At 39.3% G+C, this 20,973-nt stretch overlaps 1 protein-coding gene across 14 annotated transcripts in view; it reads left to right on the top strand.

Annotated features, from left to right (window-relative positions):
- Positions 1–20,973, top strand: part of NAALADL2 (N-acetylated alpha-linked acidic dipeptidase like 2) — a 953,294-nt gene that overhangs the window by 403,357 nt on the left and 528,964 nt on the right. For all 14 annotated transcript variants that reach the window (XM_065557737.1, XM_065557735.1, XM_065557733.1 and 11 more), the window contains one exon: positions 2,863–3,364. In XM_065557737.1, the coding sequence (XP_065413809.1) occupies positions 2,871–3,364 (494 nt within the window). In that variant the 5' untranslated portion in view covers positions 2,863–2,870. The remainder of the gene's footprint in view (positions 1–2,862; positions 3,365–20,973) is intronic.

The following is a 20,973-nucleotide window of genomic DNA, read 5'->3' as shown; positions in this document are numbered from 1 at the left end:
GGTTATTCTCTGTGTTTTCTTTAACAAAGTTACATGTATTGTCATGAAAACATTCTAAAATATGGTTCAGTTTCAAATCTAAAACTGAGTTGAACTTTGGATTGTAGGATTAATCTAGTACAGGGATCGGCAACCTTTGGCACGCGGCCAGTCAGGAAAATCCGCTGGCGGGCCAGGACGGTTTGTTTACCTGTAGTGTCCACAGGTTCAGCCGATCGCAGCTCCCACTGGCCGCGGTTCGCCATTCCCAGAAGCTCCGGGAAGTGGCGTGGGCTGAGGGATGTGCTGGCCGCCGCTTCCCCCAGCCCCCATTAACCTGCAAAGATCTTGTGGTTTGGCAGCTGTCCATAAGGGCTGACTGTTTTTAATTGCGACCACTGTATATTGATGATATGCAACCCAGTTCCACCCCTAACAAAAAAGCATGAGACTCAGTGAGGCTACTCAGATGCATAAAATTAAATGTGCGTGTGAGTTTTTGCAGGATCAGGGCCTTCTTGGGATTCTGGATGTTGTTTTGCAAAGCACTGAAGCACATGCATAATTTTAAGCACATGCCTATAAGTTTTGCTAGATGGAGGAGGGTTCTGTGATCAACATCTTGCAGAATCAAGCCCTTGTTTATCTGAGACCAATGGCAAGATTTTCAAGAACATCACTCCAGGTCATTGTTAAAATAAAGCATCACAATATCCCATCCCAGCAAAATTGAATGAGTTAAGACAGGCATGTTTATTTGAGCTCTGAATTGTGTCAATTTCTTTTAAAAAGTTAATTAAATGTAAGTTTTTTGTTTATATTCCTTTAAAATCAAACCAGACTTTCAAAGACTTATTTTTTCTGATCTAAAGTTGTTCCAGTCATTTAAGAAGTTCAGTGGGACTACATGCAAATGTAAAGCTAAGTCTATGAGTAAACCATGGTCCAAATGTTTGCAGTTAGATAACCCCTATATTTGCAATATTAAAGTTATTCCCTTGTAGTAACTAACTGAGTAGTACACTGGTAACTGAGAAATACAAGTGAATGATGCAGATACTGCAGTAGCATTAGGTAAAACTGGCAATGGACTTTCAGCCTTGAAAGTTGGGAAGACTGCTGATCCCTTTCAAGGATGGTCTTAATCTCCTCTAAGTGGCCGCTAATCTGACTGTAACTTTGACCATCTAAAATGTTGTTTTGGGTCATATCTTAGCATCTGTATCTACTTCCCCTGAAGTCAGTGGGAGTTTTGTCTGAGTAGGGATGGAAGGATCGGGTGCAAAATGTATGTGGGAACAGTGATATAAAATACTGTAGTATGTAGTATACCTTAAGTGGGTATCCTGGTGGCTGTTGTAACCCTGTCTGCTGTCTGCTTTTAGGAAAGGGACATTGAAATGGCAGATGTTCTGTAGGGAAACAGGATTCCTAAGTTAGGTACTGTATAGAGCAAGACCGTTTTTTTTTAAAGTATGATAGGCTGTTTCAGTAGATCATTGTGTTTTGTAATCTTTTATTCTTTTCAAAGATTATTGCTAAACTCTTTTTCTATTTTGTCATATAAAGTGGGTTCATCCAGTATGCGACCTAGAAAATGCCATCTGGAAGCGAGGTCTTAGATCAAGAAAATGTATTAATGTGCAACAAGGAAGGTAGCAGTGCGGATGTCACTCAGATATCCATCATTGTGAGGAGTTAATATGTGTATCTGCATTTCATTCTAATTGATGAGTCTGTCTGAAGTTTGAAAAGCATTAAATTGCTGATGCTCATGTGATGGAAGGTCTATTGTCAAAGTATGGATGAAAACTGAGCCTCATCACTGCAGTCAGTTTAAAAATGATTTGTAGAGAATTGACTTTGAATGTTTGTATTAGAGGTCAGGGTTCCACTTAGAAGGCTCTCACAGCTGTAGAAATGTCTAGAATTGCTAGAGTTATGTTTTACTATTAAGTAAATGCTTTAGGTAAGAATCCCAACCTGGCAGTAATTTTGATTCATTAAAATGGAAAAACGAACTGGAGCAAAGCAGCTGGGACAATTTCTAAGTAAATTCATCAGTCATTCAGAAACTATGCATTTTAATACCTGTAAATAATAGATCAGTCTATCCAAATGGAAGCCTTTTATGGATGTGTAAGTAAAGTTGAGTGTCACCCTCAAATTTCAAACTTTAATCCCACATTCCCTTGCCTTTGCAGTCAGATGAAAAAAGCTATTTTATTTATATTTTCTTTAACTTTATTTGTATTTATTGTTGTATTACCCATAAGGCCTACAAGTCCTAGACATGTTCCAGGACCCCATTGTGCTAGACACTGTATTTTACTACAGCAGCATGATTGATTTAGATGTCAAGCGAAATGAAATCTGTGTACAAAAATTGACATGCGCCATGTGCAATAGCTCCAAAAAGATGTTGAAGTGTATTGATAATACTTATTTTGGACATTTTGAAAATATAACATTTGTACTCACTGGATTAATGCTATATTAGAGAACTATAGAAATTAAAGATGCAGAAAAAACTACTAGGACAACTTGTATGTTCCCTTGTTAGTACTGGAATATTCCCTACATTCTCATGCTTTTTAATATGCTATGACCGTTATTATAATCTTTTCTTTAATACCAAATGGAGATCCTAATAGAAATACTGACAGTATAATGGCACTGAGAAGAAAATTAAAGAAGGTTATGCTTAGGAAGAATGCAACATTGTGGACTCAATTTTTTCCTTTAAATATAGACACACACATCCCTCTAAGTGTAGTGAGAGTCACACACTATTGCATATGATGACAGAACTGACACACGTGAATATTTAAATGCTTTCTATAGACAATAAAGCAAACACTGCTTTCTGTCATTTTTTAATAGGTAAAAAGATGGCTTATCGCAAAGTGAACGCAGACCAGAGAACACAGGGGCACGCTCAATACCTTGACAACGATGACCTCCAGGCCACCACATTGGAACTAGAATGGGACATGGAAAAAGAGCTGGAGGAGCCTGGCTTTGACCATTTCCAATTGGATGGCACAGTTGATCACCATTCGGGAAATTCACAAAACACCAACATTGATCTCGAGCCTATTCAGCCCTCGGCATCCCCTAAAGGAAGATTTCAGCGACTTCAGGAAGACCCGGACTATGTGTCACATTATACAAGACCAGCACCAAAGAGCAAGCGCTGCAACTTTTGTCGGATATTTAAACTATTTTGCACTGTTTTGACTTTATTTATTTTTGGAATTTTAATAGGATATTATGCACACAAAAAATGTCCTCCTTCCCCCACGCCTTCAGAACCAAGTGACCCTCATTTCTACCATGATATTCTCAAGGAAATCAAAGCTGAAAATATTCAGAAGATTTTCAGGTATGTACCTTTAAGATTTATTGTTAGCTCTGGTAGCTAATGTTTCTGATAGTATGTAAACACTTTCTTTTAGTCTTTTGTTTCTTCTATACAGTATATTGTTTGCAAACATTAATTCTGCTGTTTGTGTTCAACTTTCTCATGATGTTTGTGACACTTGCATCAGATATACTTGTAAGGGACTTAGAATGATGTGGAAAAAAATGCATAAAATTAATACAGAACCTTGTTAAAAAAAATACTTCCATAATGACCCAAATCTGGGCAGTGTTCCTACTGTAAAATGGGGGATTATTTTTATAGGGAACATTATTTTGTTAAACATTGAAATGATTTTGGATGTGCACAGATTGACAAATTCAGACCATTCAAAGAAAGTACTGAAGCTGGCAGTCTTTTTATAGGTTTATTATGTAAAAAAGGTCTTGGGCGGTAGCCATATTTATCAAACAGAGCTCTAGATTCTGATGTAAAGGTTGTAATTATTTAAAAGCAAACAAGTGTGTATATGTACACAGACACCGTACAGATATTTGTGTTGATTCATGCAGGACTGTAGAAGCAAGGGTATAATGAAATATAGTCATGCAGTCCTTGCTCACTCAAAACCAGTGTTGACAACTGACATGATTTTATGTCATGTCTCATGATATTTGGTGTTTTTTCTTAAAACCCTAGTTCCAGGAGACAGGTGATTATTTGGGAATCTTGGCTTACTTTTTTAAATATGAAAGATCCTATCCTCATGGATGCAAAGACAAGATTGAAAATGTGAACTTTGAAGGTCCCCAAACCAGTAGGCAAATAAAAAGACTGACACGTTTTTTCCCAAATATCCTGTTTTTAAAGCCAATGTCATGATTTTTTGGGAACTAGTTTATAACCTTTGAATTCTGAGGGTGGGCAATACTGCAAAACACTTATTGAAACCACCGATTGTTTTATTGGGGAAGTAACCATTGATCAAACTATTTATACAGGACACATCACTGTGGTATCCGAGTATGGGATCAGGCCTTATATGTTTGGAGGTTCTGACCATTTTTCTGCAGCTGTGAATGCTGAAGACAAAAGGTTTTGCATAAATTTGATCCGAGCTTTGCATGTTACACCCTTGTGAAGCAGGACACTGTCAAGTCTGATTACTGAATTGGAGCTTAGAAAGAAAGTCTGGACCTTATATAGAGAGAGCTTTACACAGATAGTTTGGACCCTATGGAGAATCTGAATGGGAATGTTTATACAGCTGTTATCCTGTTATTTGTTTAATCTGTTTAATTTTGAGGGGTTTGTCGCTTTTCTTTGTGGTAGTGTAACCCACACACCTCCTGGGCGTGGTGTTCTGTCCCATCTAGTGGCACCAAGACCACTTAGAGTTAAAATGAGCTAAGAGACAGTTGGCCTTTTGCTCATGCGGAAGAGGCTCAAGCACTAAGCTCTAGAGGTCCCTGGTTCGATCCCGCCCACTGACGACCGGGGTCTGTCAGCGTGACAAGTGGGGGCTCTCGTCCAGGATTTCAAGTGGGAAGTCTCTGAAGCGGGGGATGCACTTCCTCAGCTAGGGGAAGTATGTAACCCACACACCTCCTGGGTGTGGTGTTCTATCCCATCTAGTGGCACCAACACCACTTAGAAAGAGAGAGATAAAATGAATCTGCTCTACAGCCTTAGTTAAGAGCCAGTTGGCTTTTACCTCATGCGGAAGAGGCTCATGCACTAAGCTCCAAAAGTCCCCGGTTTGATCCCACCTGCCGACGACCGGGGTCTGTCTGCGTTACAGTAGTATCAGTCTTTTGATAAAGTATTATCGGACAAGAGTTTTGAGTGGCTGGCTATCAATTGTCTATCAGATATATATACATAAACACTGTTTTTAGTATGCATTATTACCCAAAAGATGGTCTCCGACCAAAATGTTGGCCTTAGAAAAACTGAGTTTTCTGTTTTGTAAATTGAATGTTTTAAGTGGCTTTCCCTCAACATCTGTTTGGCAATCTCAGAGCTATTGCAAGGAAATCCGTTCAGATGTAGTATAAACAATATAGAACACATCATACTTGTAGCTTGAAGACAAACTGACAAGATGGAATATATATTGTTGTAAGATTTTTTTTTTTAAATGTACTTTGAATTACTTAGAATAACTGGCAGCTGCTTAACTTGCCTTTTCTAAATGCTAGGGTGGAATGGCATTAATTTAATTTTCCTAACTCACTTCTTGGCCCAGACTCAACAATGACAAAAGATTGTATTTACAATCCTGAATAAGATTTAGAAGGAAAACTGATATAGTTCATGATGGTTTAAATCTAATCATTAACAACATTTATATCACCTTCATGCATGGTGAGGGCCAGAGTAAGAACTTGCTGCACCCACCTAAAGCTTGAATCTTTGGACCTTATGGTGTCTAATAAAACATCTGTGGCTGGCCTGAGTCAGCTGACTCGGCCTTGCAAGGCTCGGGACATGGGGCTATAAAATTACAGTGTAGACTTCTGGGCTTGGGGCTGGAGCCCAGCTCTGGGACCCTCCCCCCTTGTGGAGTCCAGAGCCTGAGCACCAGCTCAAGCTCGGACATCTACACTGAATTTTATGGCCCCACAGCCCGAGTCCTACAAGCCCAAGTTGGCTGACACGGGCCAGCTGCGGGTGTTTTGTTGCAGTGTAGATATACCTTGTGGACCTTTCCAGCACTCATTGGAGTTAATGGGCAGACTTCTATTGATTTCATTGAGCTTTGGTTCAGATTCTATATGGGTGCAGTAAAACTCACCTGCCAAACACTGGGTTCAGGAGTAGGCCTCATGTGAGACAGAAGCTGTACTCTCTCTGCACAGGTTGTGTGGGGTATAAGGCAACTAGATCCACTTAAGTATGAAACAGTGGTCCTGCTCTGACTGAGTCTGTCCTCGCTAGACTGTACAGGACCAGTAAGGAGATCTTTTCTGAGGTGAAAATGGGGTGCACAGACATCCCTGTGCAATGGCTCCATCTGTGACCCCTGAAATCAGCGACTATGCAGGGCTCCTGTGAATCTAATGTTGGCCTTCTGCCTCCTGGGTGGATACTACCCTAACCCACCAGACAGAATGCTAGAGATCTTCAGACAATAAAATACTGTTTTGGCTTTTATCCTCTGTGCTTTAGACCTTTTTTCCCATGGAACATACTCATTGTAAAATTTCAGTGCGATTTAGCACAGTTGTAATTATTGGCTTTGGTTAAATGTTCTAATTAGCGACACAGCCTAGGTAAGGATTATCTTCCTAAAGTATTTAAAACCCCCAGTAGGGAAATACTGAAAAACGTGCACAATAAGAATAAAAATCAGTCTAGTCCCTGTAAATGGTCCAATCTTTTAGCAGGACTAAGATCATCACAGATTCTGAAAGGCAAAAATGCTCACTGTAAAATAAACGGTTTTGTTCCACCTTCTCACTGCATTGTTCAGTGCCACAGAAACCATGACAAATTATACTGGTAGAACCTTCTAAGTTGTCTAAATATTAAATTTCTTTTATATAAATGTATTTAAGCAACATATTATGGGCTAAAGGCAGCCCTGATATAAACAGGCACAACTCCATTGACAACAATCAAATATTGTGACCCTAATGGAACTACACTGGATAATGGCTTAAGTTGTCTTCACAATTTTCTTTGCGAGAGAGATCGAAGGAAGTTATAGGGACAGACCGTACTATATACAGCTGGAGAAGACTGATGCAGTGGTTAGGGCAGTTGCAGATAGGCATCTAGTGGGATTTTCAAAAAAGCCACAGTAGGTACCTAACTTCCACTGAAATCTGTCCCGAAGGGAGACAGTATTGCCTAGTGGATAGAGCACTGGATCTATGGAAACCTGTGTTCCTTTTCGACTTGGACACTGGCCTGCTGCGTGATCTGGGACAAGTGACCTCACCTCTGTGCCTTGATTTCCCTCTCTGTAAAAAGGGGATAATGGTCCTTTGTAAAGCACTTTGAGATCTACTGATGAAACATGCTATATAAAGCTAGATGATATTATTAAATCACTTTTGAAAAGGGAACTTTGAAAAGTGTCCGAAATCACTTAAGCACTCTTGAAAATGTCACCCCTTAAATTTTCTCCACACTGTGCCTCTGTGGAGGTGAAATGGGGAAAAAAACTTCCTCCATTCAGCGTGCACATGTCAGATGCAGTCTGGCCCAGCATCCCTCATTATACTCTGAGAATACTTTTAATGACCTGGTAATTATACCTTTTTGCAGAATGGTGTTTATAATGAGTAAACTGAACTTGCCAAACTAAGGAACAACAGTATATCATTTGTACTGTACTGTAAAATGTCAGTTCTCTTTCCCTACATCTTCAGTATATTTTCCCCTTGCCCTATAATATTTTATAGGAAAACATAGTGAGAGCCCTGGTCTACACTACGAGTTTAGGTCGACTTTAGCAGGGTTGAATCGAATTAAGCCTGGACACGTCCACACGACGAAGCCCTTTCTTGTATGTACCCAGAACCCCCCGCGACACTGTTTTGCATCATCAGGCATTGGGATCTCAACCCAGAATTCCAATGGGCGGCGGAGACTGTGGGAACTATGGGACAGCTACCCACAGTGCAATGCTCCGGAAGTCAACGCTAGCCTCGGTATTGTGGACGCGGTCCGCTGGCTTCATGCAATTAGAGCATTTTATGTGGGGACACACACAATCGACTGTATAAAACCGATATCTATAAAACTGGCTTCTATAAATTCGACCTAAATTTCGTAGTGTAGACATACCCTAAGATACATCACAATGGGTGACTTTCTGGCTCCATTGACTCAATGGGACTTTGGCATTGACTTCAATCGTGCAAGAATTTCACTCAATGTGTTTATTGTTAACATTGTGTATTGAGGAACTACAAAACATCAGCTTGGTTTCCTAACAAGTGATTTCAGTGGGAATATATTTGAGTAAAGACTAAAGCAGGGGTCGGCAACCTTTCAGAAGTGGTGTGCCGAGTCTTCATTTATTCACTCTAATTTAAGGTTTCGTGTGCCAGTAATACATTTTAACATTTTTAGAAGGTCTCTTTCTAGAAGTCTATAATATATAACTAAACTATTGTTGTATGTAAAGTAAATAAGGTTTTTAAAATGTTTAAGAAGCTTCATTTAAAATGAAATTAAAATGCAGAGCTCTCCGGACCGGTGGCCAGGACCCGGGCAGTGCGAGTGCCACTGAAAATCAGCTCGCGTGCTGCCTTCAGCATGCATGCCATAGGTTGGTTACCCCTGGACTAAAGGATAGGGTTCAAAATGCTGATGTTTAATAATCAAAAAGAGAGAAAGAAAGAACAGTATTTCAAGGAATCATAGATCTTCAAGGCCATTCTTCTCAGCTTCCTGAAGGTGCTCTCCCTTTGTAGAGACAAGACTCCATAATTAATTAGACAGAAGTGCAGTCCTGAACAGGAGTTGCAACGGCATATTGTCTCAATGTTCCCAAGCATCTCTAGCTAATAGAAATACAATACCATACACTGGACTCCAATTTAACACATCTAAATAGATTTTAAATGTCAGTTACCTTTTAGATGCTAGATTAATTCAGTCCAGATGCAAGTGCGGTCCTGAACTCTCTTAAGCACCTCCTCACTCTATAATTTCTTGTGAACAATAAATAATGAGACTAATAAAAGTTTATATGAATGTTTGTGGGAAAACAAATATATAAGGGTTGCAATTGTAAATACCATCAAAGTGAATTTGAGGTTTCTGTGCAAATGAACACTTATGAATATATTTTGCAGTATTTTATTCTCTGCAGTCATCTAAAAATACAGCCAGAATGGCTGCACTTAAACCAAATTCCTGCATAAATATAATGTATGCATTTATCCTTTAAATACTGAACTGATCCCTAAAGGCAGGAATTTTCCATAAACATAAATATGTAATGCTGACTCTTCTAATCAGGCATGTCATGAAGATTCATTTTTATGAGGTAGGATAGAGATAATTGAATTCCATGTGCATTTTAGACAGACATGTGGGGGGAGAGGAAGGGCAGTAATGGAAAAAGATTTCCAGTTAGCAAACAACCTTTAGATTCGTTGGTTCAGTTTCACCATAGAAATGTGATAGTACAAGAATGAAAAGAACTTGACAGTATAATTATAAACACAAATTTTGATACATAAGAAACATACACAGCCAAAATATCTGGAATGGTCTTAAACTTCAAAGACTCTGAGTTTGATTGCTTGAGTTGAATGGCTCTACCTTTCTGTGCTACTGCTGTCTATGCATTCTGCTATATACGTTACAGGAGCTTTTGCAATAATGTCAATGAGAATTAATTTTGAGTGTATTGCGAGATATTATTTTTAGTATATCATAAAGCATTTTATCCCTCGCCATCACTGTTATTATTAACTTATTGTTTTAGTAAAGTAGTGCCTAGAGGCTCGGACCAAGATTGGTGCCCCATTGTGCTAGGCATAGAACATGCAGTTAGACAAGACAGTCAAAGGATGAAAGGAATCAAAAATATGTCTCTCTTCTTCAAAGTCCTTAATATATTTGAGTGAATGTTGGTGTACAGTTGAATATAATTTCTGAAATTGAATAGTTTTCCTTTCTGTTGCATTATATTTTTGACAAACCAAATGCATTTGAATAGGAGAAATATAATATAGTAATTATATTGTTTGCTGTGACTAGTAGATGGGAATTTCAGCTTTAACCGATAGAAATGTCTCAAGTACCAGAACTTTATTATGGAACATTACAGCAGTTTTAAAACTTGTATTTCTTTCTAGATCAGTTCATAAGACAATTGATTTTTTTTTTGCAGATTGTGTTCTAGTGACAGAATTTGGCACATTTGTCTGTTTATTCTGCCAAGGAAAGCAAAAATAAGTTTCACAAACCAAATGAGTTATTTTCAGCGGTGATGGTTGAGAGATGCAGTTTTTTAACCTGAAGTCTGCGACTTCCTTGTCTTCCAAAGTTCTTGATAGGAGCAGAAACTATCAAGTTTGTCCTTAGCCTGAAATCCTGTTTCTGACAGTGGCGGGTAATTCATGCTTCAGAAACAAATGATTACATGGTCCATAGAAATCAGCTGTTCCATGTTCCATGCCAAATAGGCTTCGTGGTAGAGTAAAACTGGGTATCTTTTCCTGCAACAGCAAAGGTTACCACCATCCCTTGAGCTAAAGGCAACTGTAGTAGTATTGAGGCTGAGCCTATGTCTATACGACAGCGTATGATGGCATAATTTATGTCGTTCATGGGTGTGAATAAACTGTTCCTCTGAGCGACGTACGTTATACAGACATAAGCGCCGGTGTGGACAGCGCTATGTCCGCAGGAGAGCTTCTCCCACCAACGTAGCTACTGCCACTCGTGGGGGCTGGAGTAGCTAAGATGGCAGGAGAGCTCTCTCCTGTTGGCCGAGAGCGGCTACATGGAGAGCTTACAGCGGCGCAGCTCCATCGGTGCAGCGGCGCCACTGTAAACTCTCTAGTGTTGCTGTGCCCTTAGCTTAGCTGATTAGTTTATATTTAAATTTTCCTTTAAATATTTCCTTTCCTGTCCTTTATCAGTGGTTAATTTGACTGGTTCTCCTTTCTGGAACTCATTATGTCAACCTCTGTATTTTTCATGTTGAAGACAGATTTAACAAGGGAGTTTTAGCTCAGCTATCTCCGCTTTAATTTCATCCCCCACAAAATTTATTATTGGTTCTACTTTCTTCCTAGTATTTTTTCACTTGATACACCTATGGAATCCCCTGGATTGCTTTGGCTAGCATTAACTTGTGTTTGCTGCCCTTCTGTTTCCCTGCAAGCTGTGCCTAGCTGAATATTTCTGCTTCCTCATTTTCCCTTTCCAATACAGGTTTTCATTTACCCTCATATATTTTTGCTTCCCCTCAGGGAGCTACACTGGACTTAGCCTATTTGCTGCTTTCTTCTTTTATCACAGAAACGGTAGTCTGTTATGCCTTAATTAGACTGTCTCTTAGGAATCCTTAACATTTTCCCACTCCGAAGGATGTTACTACTTCCTTCTGTTGTACCTTACTCATCAGATTTCTAAATTCTCCAAATTATGATTTCTTGAAATCCGATACCCTTGTACTTCTGCACTCTGTCATCCCATTCCATACTATACTGAATTCAAGTAGATCATGACTACAGGATCTCACTTACTCTATTAATATCACATTCAGTGAGTCTCACAATCAACTATTTTCCATCAACTTAAATACAGTTGCCACTGGCTTAGAGAACAGGAGTACTTGTGGCACCTTAGAGACCAACAAATTTATTTGAGCATAAGCTTTCGTGGGCTACAGCCCACTTCATCAGATGCATAGAATGGAACATATAGTAAGTACCTTGGGAGATGGATTTTTTTCCCTCTTGTTCTTCTACCATTCTGTTTGGTGGTAGCAGATTCCTACTAGCAATTATCCTTTGTTTCTCATTCCATATAGTCTTCATACCCAAAGAGTTATTTCACTACACTCTTCACTGTGAAACTATCGTTCCCTATAGCAACAGCTAGGGCTTTACAAGAGAAAGGTGTAGATCCCGTCATAATATGCATAGTTGTAACTCACTGTACTACAGGGGGCATTTGGTCCTGCTCCCAGATGGTGATCTTCCCTGCAGAATCTCACAAATCCATCTCTGTTAAGATTTGATTTGTCACTGGTGTTCAATGCAATCCGTAACTTAAGCTTAATGACTTAAAATGCTACAAGAAAAAAGAAACCAACAATTCTTCTGCTCCCACTTCTATCCAGTGCCCAACCCCCGCTCCCCAAACCAAGCCTGCTGTATAGTGAAAGATAATTGTGTGATCAGATACAGTCTTTCTGAAAAAGAAAACTTTCACCTTTTATGAGGAAAGCTTTAGTTCCCCATACAGAAGTCTCCTATTTCCTAGCCGTTGACATAGTAAAAAAAATCTTCAAACCCTTAAACCATTTCTTACACAAAGGCCTGTGAGAATATGTCTTGCAGCCTTCAATTAAAGGACAGTAAACTCTGGCTCAGTCATACCAATGGGGGTGAGTGTATATGGTGGTATTGGTGGGTGTGTACGGTGGAATGCAGAGTCTGAAATAAGGATCACTTCCCCATTACTGTATTGCAGCCTCCTCCTAGAATGCAAGTTTAAGTGTTCCTCCATAAGAAAAGTTTATGGCTTAAATACATTTAGACTGAAGTCTTTTTTATTAGCTGTTTGGAAACTGAAGTCAGCACCCTCCTTGGTAGCCACTAGCCAAGTGAATCTACAGATTTCCATTCCACAAACTATACGGTCGGTTGGGAGGTCATAGTATCTATGTATATGTTAATTAATAATATGCCTATCAAATATAGGTGCAAGTACAAAGACTTCTTTAAAAAAAAAAAGGCAAAACAATTGCATGAGGTATATTGCTCTCCACCGTATCCCAGTGCTCTCCATACCCATGCATAATAACTTGGAGAACATAGGAATATATTTTTAAAAACTGGTAGTGAAGATATGGCCTATGGATCTCTCGGAAACCTCTGGAAATCCAGGACCCAGAAGGTTGCAAGAAAATCTACACTGAATTTTATGGATTATTAATATTCAAAGGAGGGATGTCTCTGGGTCTCTTGTGGATTTTTGTGTAAAGGAATCATCTACATTCTGTTTCTCTTTGTATTAATATCTTATGGAGATCAGTGTGGCCCTTTTGTTTGTTTTCCTAATGTTGGGCGGGATTAATGTGAGACCTCCTTTTGACAGAGAAAGAGGAATGGATCACAGAACTAAAAATTAATGGTAGCTTAAATATCAGTGATCATTACTTGATCATATTTATAGTATGCAAACAGAATAAAGTCAGAACCAGTAAAATATATATATATATATACTTGGTGATTGAAAAGTGCCAGTCTCGCAAAGCTGAAAACCACTGTAGGTCAAATGAGCTAGGAGGAAGAATTTAATCAGAAAAATGTGAATGTTAATTGGGAATTGTTTAAGAACACTTTACTAGATGTTCAAAAAGCCACAATTTCACTATCAAGTCAGAAGGTCATACAGATTAAAAAATAAACTGGCCTGGTTTAGAAAGGAAGTGAAGGTAGCTCTCACTCTCTAGGGCTACGTCTATACTACGGGGCGGGGGGGGAGGGATCGATTTCAGATACGCAAATTCAGCTATGGGAATAGTGTCGCTGAATTCGATGTATCTGATCCGACTTACCCCACTGTGAGGACGGCGGCAAATCAACCGCCGCGGCTCCCCCGTCAACGGCGCTTACTCCTACCTGGGCTGGTGGAGTACGCGCGTCGATTCGGGGATCGATTATCGCGTCCCGACGAGACGCGATAAATCGATCCGGGCGGGTAGTGAAGACAAGCCCTAGGTGTGTGGGTGAGAGAGAGAAAGAAAAAGGAAATTGATAGTAATGAATATAAATCAAAAGCTAGGTATTATATAAAACTGATAAAGGAATCAAAGGGACACAAGGGGAAACTGGTGGCCAGCAGAGTTAAGAACCATATGGAGCTTTTAAGTATATTAGGAATAAAAAGAATCCTAACAATGGTATTGGTCCATTACTACATAGAAATGGTAGAATTATCAATAATAATGCCGAAAATCTTCTTTTCATGAGATCAAAATGTTGATTGATAAAAGTAATAGTGTTGATGTAATATACTTAAAAGTCTGTAAGGTATTTGACTTGGTACTGCACAATATTTTGATTAAAAACTAGAAAGTATATAAATTTAACATGGCATACATTAAATGGAGTAAAAGCTGGCTAACTGATAGGTCTCAAAATGTAACTGTAAACAGGGAATCACCATTCAGCAGGTATACTTCTAGTGGGATCCCTCAGGGATTGGTTCTTGGGCTAATGCTATTTATCATTTTTATCAATGACCTGGAAGAAAACATAAAATCCTTACTGTTAAAGTTTGCAGGTGACACAAACAATGGGGGGATGGTAAATAATGAAGGGACCAGGTCGCTGATTCAGAGTGATCTGGATAGTTTGGTAAGCTCAGTGCAAGCAAACGACATGCATTCTAATATGGCTAAATGTAATTGTATGTGGCTAAGAACAAATAATGTAGGCCATAGTTACAGGAAGGGAGACTCTGATAAATATTTGGGGGTCATGGTGGATAATCAGCTGAACATGGGCTCCCAGTGTGACACTATGGCCGAAAGGGCTGATGTGATGGTTGGATGCATAAACAGAGGAATCTCAAGTAGAAGTAAAGAGGTTATTATACCTCTGTATTTGGCACTGGTGTGGCCATGCTGGAATACTGTGTCCAGTCCTGTTGCCCACAATTGAAGGATGTTGATAAATTGGAGAGGGTTCAGAGAAGAACCACAAGAAAATGATAAAAAGATTAAAAAACATGCCTTATCGTGATTGACTCAAGGAGCTCAATCTATTTATCTTAACAAAGAGAAGGTTAAGAGATGGCTTAATTTCAATCTGTAAGTATCTACATGGGGAACAAATATTTAATAATGGGCTCTTCAATCTAGTAGAGAAAGGAATAACATGATCCAATGGCCAGAAGTTCAAGCTAGACAAATTCAGACTAGAAATAAGGCATGCATGTTTTAATGGTGAGAGTAATTAACCATTGGAACCATTTACCAAGGGTTGTGGTGGTTTCTCTGTCACTGACAATTTTTAAATCAAAATTGGATTGTTTTTCTAAACAATATGCTTTAGAAGTTATTTTGGGGAAGTTCTATGGGCTGAGTTATACAGGTGTTCAGATTAAATGATCACAGCGGTCCCTTCCGGTCTTGGAATCTATAAACTTTTTTTGGTTATAGTGAAATTTGAATATAAAGCAGGGAGGTCCAAGAGTATAAATTTAATCCTTCTAATGCTAGTTATAGTCTATGATCAGGAAACTCCCACTGACTTTCAAAAAGGTCAGAATTTCATCCAGAATTTGTTGATTCAAGACTGTATTCGACATCACAAGCACACAACATTTTGTATCTCAGGTCCGCAGTGTGGTTCTCAGAAGACATTTTTCCCCACAGTTGATTATTTTTTTAATGATAACCTTTAAAAAAAATGAAGCTTAGATATTTGATTTGGGAAATCATTTTGTGTTCTAGATATGTCCTATATAAGTGAAGTGCATTCTATTGCTTAAAAATCATTTCCCTAAGCACTACACCAGTGTGATATAGTAATGAATTAAACCCAAATGAGTCTTGCATTCACATTGGCATAATAAGTAACTAGTCCCTTGTGAAATTTCCTTATTATCTAAGACAACCCAGCCTAATGACTTTCTTCTTATAGCTTGCCTCTCGCTAATATTATGTAGTATTGTGCTAGAGAAAATAGAAAGAAAATCACAAATTCAGGACAAATTACCAGTTTATAAACTCTTTAAATCACTAAAAATGTCTTAACTGGTCTCTGAAATGTGCTGATCAAATGGTGATGGAATTGAAGACACAGGAGGCATTTCCCAGCCTTTTGAGTCCTTTGTTTCCAGTGAAGAAGAAAAGCATGCCTAACTTTGATGTGCAGGAAGTGTTCTATATAAACACTACCGTTATGGTGCGTCAATAAAATTGATGATAATAAAACCAATCCAAAGGGACTAATTCTTAAAATCAGTGTGTAGAAGTCCTGTAGATACAGTATAAACTTAAGTGTGATCATTCAGAACACCATATTTGTTTTCTTGTTTAATTTAGAACGCTGCATGTAATCATCCCCCAGTAACAATATCTCGACACAACGTACATTTTCTCTGGTGACCTATGTTTTTTGGGTTGCACAGCTGTCATTTATTTTAAGTACAGAACAAGTAAAGCATGGACACTGAGATCACCCTGCTGGTGTGCCTCAGCCTTGTTGAGGCGCAGAACTATTGTTAGGGCTTAGATGGCAGTCCAGTGTCCATGTCCATTGAGTACCTGCCCTGCTCTCATAGACAGCTAAAGCAGTGCAAGTTAGTCCCAAGTGGAATGGGGGCTTTTGTGACATACTACATTTCCCAGTAGGCACTAGAATGAGCTGAACAAGCATAAGAAGAGAAATAAACTGCTTGGTAAAGGGCTGGCATAGATTAATTCCTCCCCTTTCCTGAATCAATAGGGGAGCCAGGGACTTATCCTTAGGTGAAGGATAAATGAATAGTATTGGGAAAAATCAGTTCTGAGCATTGTTTGTGTTGCAACATGACAAATCGGTACAGGCTGTAGCCATCTATGAATCACAAAATATTAAGAACATAAGAATGGCCATACTGGGTCAGAACAATGGTCCATCTAGCCCAGTATCCTCTCTTCTGACAGTGGCTGGTGCCAGATGCTTCAGAGGGAATGAACAGAACAGGGCAACTGTTGAGTGATCAATCCCCTCTCATCCAGTCCCAACTTCTGGCAGTCAGAGGTGTAGGGACACCCAGAGATGGGGTTGCATCCCTGACCATCTTAGCTAATAGCCACTGATGGACCTATTCGCCATGAATTTATCTAATTATTTTTTGAACCCAGTTATACTTTTGGCCTTCACAACATATCCTGGCATCTCCTCAATATGACTGTGTATTGTGGAAAGAAGTATTTCTTTAGGTTTGTTATAAACCTGTTTGCTATAGATTTCATTGGGTGGCTCCTGGTTCTTGTGTTACGTGACGGGGTAAATAACACTTCCCTGTTCACTTTCACATTGTATTAGCAGGAGTGTTATATAAGCAAGACACAAAAAGTAATTCTTCCACTCTACTCAAAGCTGATTAGGCCTTAACTGGAGTATTGTGTCCAGTTCTGGGTGCCACATTTCAGGAAAATTATGGACAAATTGGAGAAAGTCCAGAGAAGAACAACAACAATGATTTAAAGGTCTAGAAAACATGAGATATGAGGGAAGATTGAAAAAATTGTATTTGTTTAGACTGGAGAAGCGAATATTGAGTGGGGTCATAACATATTTCAAGTACATAAAAAGTTATTACAAGGAGCAGGGAGGAAAAATTGTTCTTTTTAACCTCTGAAGATAGGACAAGAAGCAATGGGCTTATATTTTCAGCAAGGGCAGTTTAGTTTGGGCATTAGGAGAAAATTCCTAACTGTCATGGTAGTTAAGCACTGGAATAAATTGCCTAGGGAGGTTGTGAAATCTCTGTAATTAGAGATTTTTAAGAGCTGATTAGACAAACACCTGCCAGGGATGGTCTAGATAATACTTAATCCTGCTTTGAGTGCTGGGGACTGGACTAGAAAGCCTCTCAAGAGCCCTTCCAGTCTTACAATTCAATTAAGTTCTGTGATTCCATACATCTTATGGTTGTATAGTCCTCTAACATATTTCCCCACTTAGTCATCTCTTTTCTAACCTGAACAGTCCCAGTCTTTTTAACCTCCTCTCATATGGAATCTGTTCCATACCCCTAATCATTTTTGTTGCCCTATACTTTTCCAGTACTAGTTTTTCATGGGTGTTTTATGTACTCTTCTCTTTTTTTGGTCTCCCACTCTTTTAGGACTCTACATTAGACTATAACTAAAAATACTCTGCCAGGCATGTTTGAATATTCTGTTGTCTGCAGGAAAACCTCTCTGTAACTCTCTCACAAATTGACTAAGTGGCAGCATTTTGGGCCATGGGCCTATTTGCCATCTGTCTTCATAAACAGTGCCACCCCTGCCAGTCTCACAGCTGCAGCCACCTATTAGCTTCTTGAAGGAACCGAATCTGACAAAATCACACACACACTATACTCAGCAGGCAAGTTATTTACATTTTAGGCCATTTGCTTTCTGTAACAAAATGCAAAGGTATCCTGAAACCAGACAAGGCTGCTCTTTGCTATCCAATGTTAGTAACCTAAAACGAGGAGGAGAGTCAGCAATTTTGGTCCTAGGGGCATAGCTGGAGAGAGATTGAGAAGCAAACCTTTCAGAACAAAATCCCTTAGCAATTTAATTAGTTTTACTGAATCCACTGAATGTCAGCTAATTGCTTGAACAACTAGAAGGGTTTCGCTCCTACTGAGTTAACTCTATTAGCTCTCAGCATCTTTATCATACAATGCAATTAGGGTTTGACATTCATTTTCCCCAAAGTGAGGGATTCTGGTAGTGAGCATTGGGAAGGGGTTTCTTTTGAAAATGTCCCAAGGCCTTCCCTGGCACAGAATCTTCAAAGTGATCAAACTTCCTGGAAGTTAGGATGCACTTCCTGGAAAACATAAATCCATTGTGCTCTCCAGATACAACGTTTAAGTGTAGTGTTTCAATTCCACAGCATACACCGAAACAATTAGCAGTTAGTACAGTATCCTGTCCTGTGTACATAATCTCATGCCCCTGAAGGCTTTTATTTGATTTTTTTCAGCCCTATTTGGTGTGGCTGTGATATCCAGGTTTCTGTAGTCAGCATCTATGACAGCCATTTACTTGAGGCCTGCTAATAAGGCAGACTGCCTCCAGTCTCGCTGAGACCAGCAGGACTGCAATTTGTTGTGCAGTATTAAGCTATTGTTCATGGAGCACTCATAACTGAAGCGACAAGAATGAAGGCTGTTAAGGAACATTGCTGGGAATCAATCAGGGATAATGAAATTGATATCGTCTGAATAGTAATCAATTTTAATAATTGTATGTTACAATAGCCTTTCAATAAGAGGCTGCTATTCTCAGTTCAGTTCAGTTGGAAAGCTCATGTGCTTCCAAGGTACAGTAGTTGCCATACAGAAGCAAATATAAAATATATTAAAAGGAAGGGCTTTTTCCAGTAAAATTGTGACTTTACAGTATGACACGTCTCAAAACAGACCTAGTTCTTTTGATGAAATCACTTTTCTGTATATTTCTGTAGGGTCCAATCCCTGGAATCCTTAGTAAAGCCTGCAGCATATTCAAGTGCCCCTATTTGCCCAAGTAAAAGCCTACATCCGTGCATAAAAATGGACATTTGCACATAAGAAATGGGTAACAACATATGTGGACTGTAGTGTTTGCATACATTACTAGTAATAATTAAGAGATGATAGAAAATATTGCCCTAAATTTTTAGGTTTAGATAGGACAGAATACCAAAGGCATAGGGTTCTGGGTTGTGACCTATTCACAGTCTTAGATGTGGAACTGTAAGAATTGAAGTCCGTTTGTAATGTAGATCACAGACTGAAAATTGTGTCATGGAGACAGGGATGAGGTAGTTGGGTGTGAGAAACAGTGCTCCCTCTTACCTAGTTAACCAACTCCCCTGTCCCACAATAAAGCATCCTTGTGACATTCTTCTTTCAGAATAAAATAAAACTGGAGAATATTACAGAAGAAAGCAGAGCAGGATAAAATGACTGAAAACAGTATTTATCCTTCTGTTGCCCCAGAATGTTTCTCTCAGTCTCACTCTATTTTTATTGTATTTCCTGCTCTGTCCACACATGCCAGCTCATTTTAAAAAGAAATATCATACCATTAGTGATTGTCATGCCGCATTTTGTGTTTCTTTTCCATTTCTTTAGTGTTCACTCCATCCATTTTTTTTTACCAAGCTGATCAGTATGGTATTTGAGCATATCTTCTTCTCAGGTTGTGTTCTGAATTTTCTGTGCTCTTGCCTTCTCTGACCCTCCTCCTCCACCCTTTTTGTCATGTTGTTGGTGCCACTCCCCCTACTTAAGCATAGACTCCCCCCCCATCACTTCCTCTAGAGCTCCCTCCACCACTTGTCATCCTCCCCAGCCTTCAGCTTTCTATCCCTCCCCATTTCACTCTCCATTCCCCCTTGTCCAGTCATCTTTTTGCTTTCCTGCAAGTTACCCACAAAGGCAAGAATGACTCTCAGTATAGGAGTCAGGGTTCATCAGTGCTTTCGAGCTGCCTAGGTACTAAATCAGGGGTCGGCAACCTTTCAGAAGTGGTGTGCTGAGTCTTCATTTATTCACTCTAATTTAAGGTTTCGTGTGCCAGTCATACATTTTAATGTTTTTAGAAGGTCTCTTTCTATAAGTCTATAATATATAACTAAACTATTGTTGTAAGTGACGTAAAAAAGGTCTTAAAAATATTTAAGAAGCTTCATTTAAAATTAAATTAAAACGCAGAGCCCCCCGGACCGATGGCCAGGACCCGGGCAGCATGAGTGCCACTGAAAATCAGCTCGTGTGCCGCCTTCGGCATGTGTGCCATAGGTTGCCTACCCCTGTACTAAATAAAGCCCTGCCTAGAGGGGTAGAAACACTTTCCACAACACCTCTGGGATATTTGAACTACACCTGAATGTGGAAGCCACAACTTGGATGTGGCTAGTTAGAGAATTGCTGATGTGGGAGACTTGTTGTGGCATGGGTGGCGTGTGAATGTTTCTCACTCTGCATGCCATATTAGGTGGCAGGGCTTTTCCTCTCAGCTGAATTGCAGGCAGCCAGTACTTCCTTAACCTTATTCGGAAAGTAAAACCCATGTTATGTTGAACAGTCTTAGGAGAGATACTAATATACACAGAGGTACATATTTTTTTCTTTTCACTCCAAAGCAATGTTACCAGCACCTTGAGTGCTGCTAGATTTTCACAGGAATTAAGAGGTTAGAATTTGCTGTGAAGGTGTCA

This window comes from Chrysemys picta, chromosome 9 (assembly GCF_011386835.1).
Source record: "Chrysemys picta bellii isolate R12L10 chromosome 9, ASM1138683v2, whole genome shotgun sequence".
Taxonomy (NCBI): domain Eukaryota; kingdom Metazoa; phylum Chordata; order Testudines; family Emydidae; genus Chrysemys; species Chrysemys picta.
The sequence above is the reverse complement of the archived record's forward strand: the minus strand, read 5'-3'. Positions and strand labels throughout refer to the sequence as shown.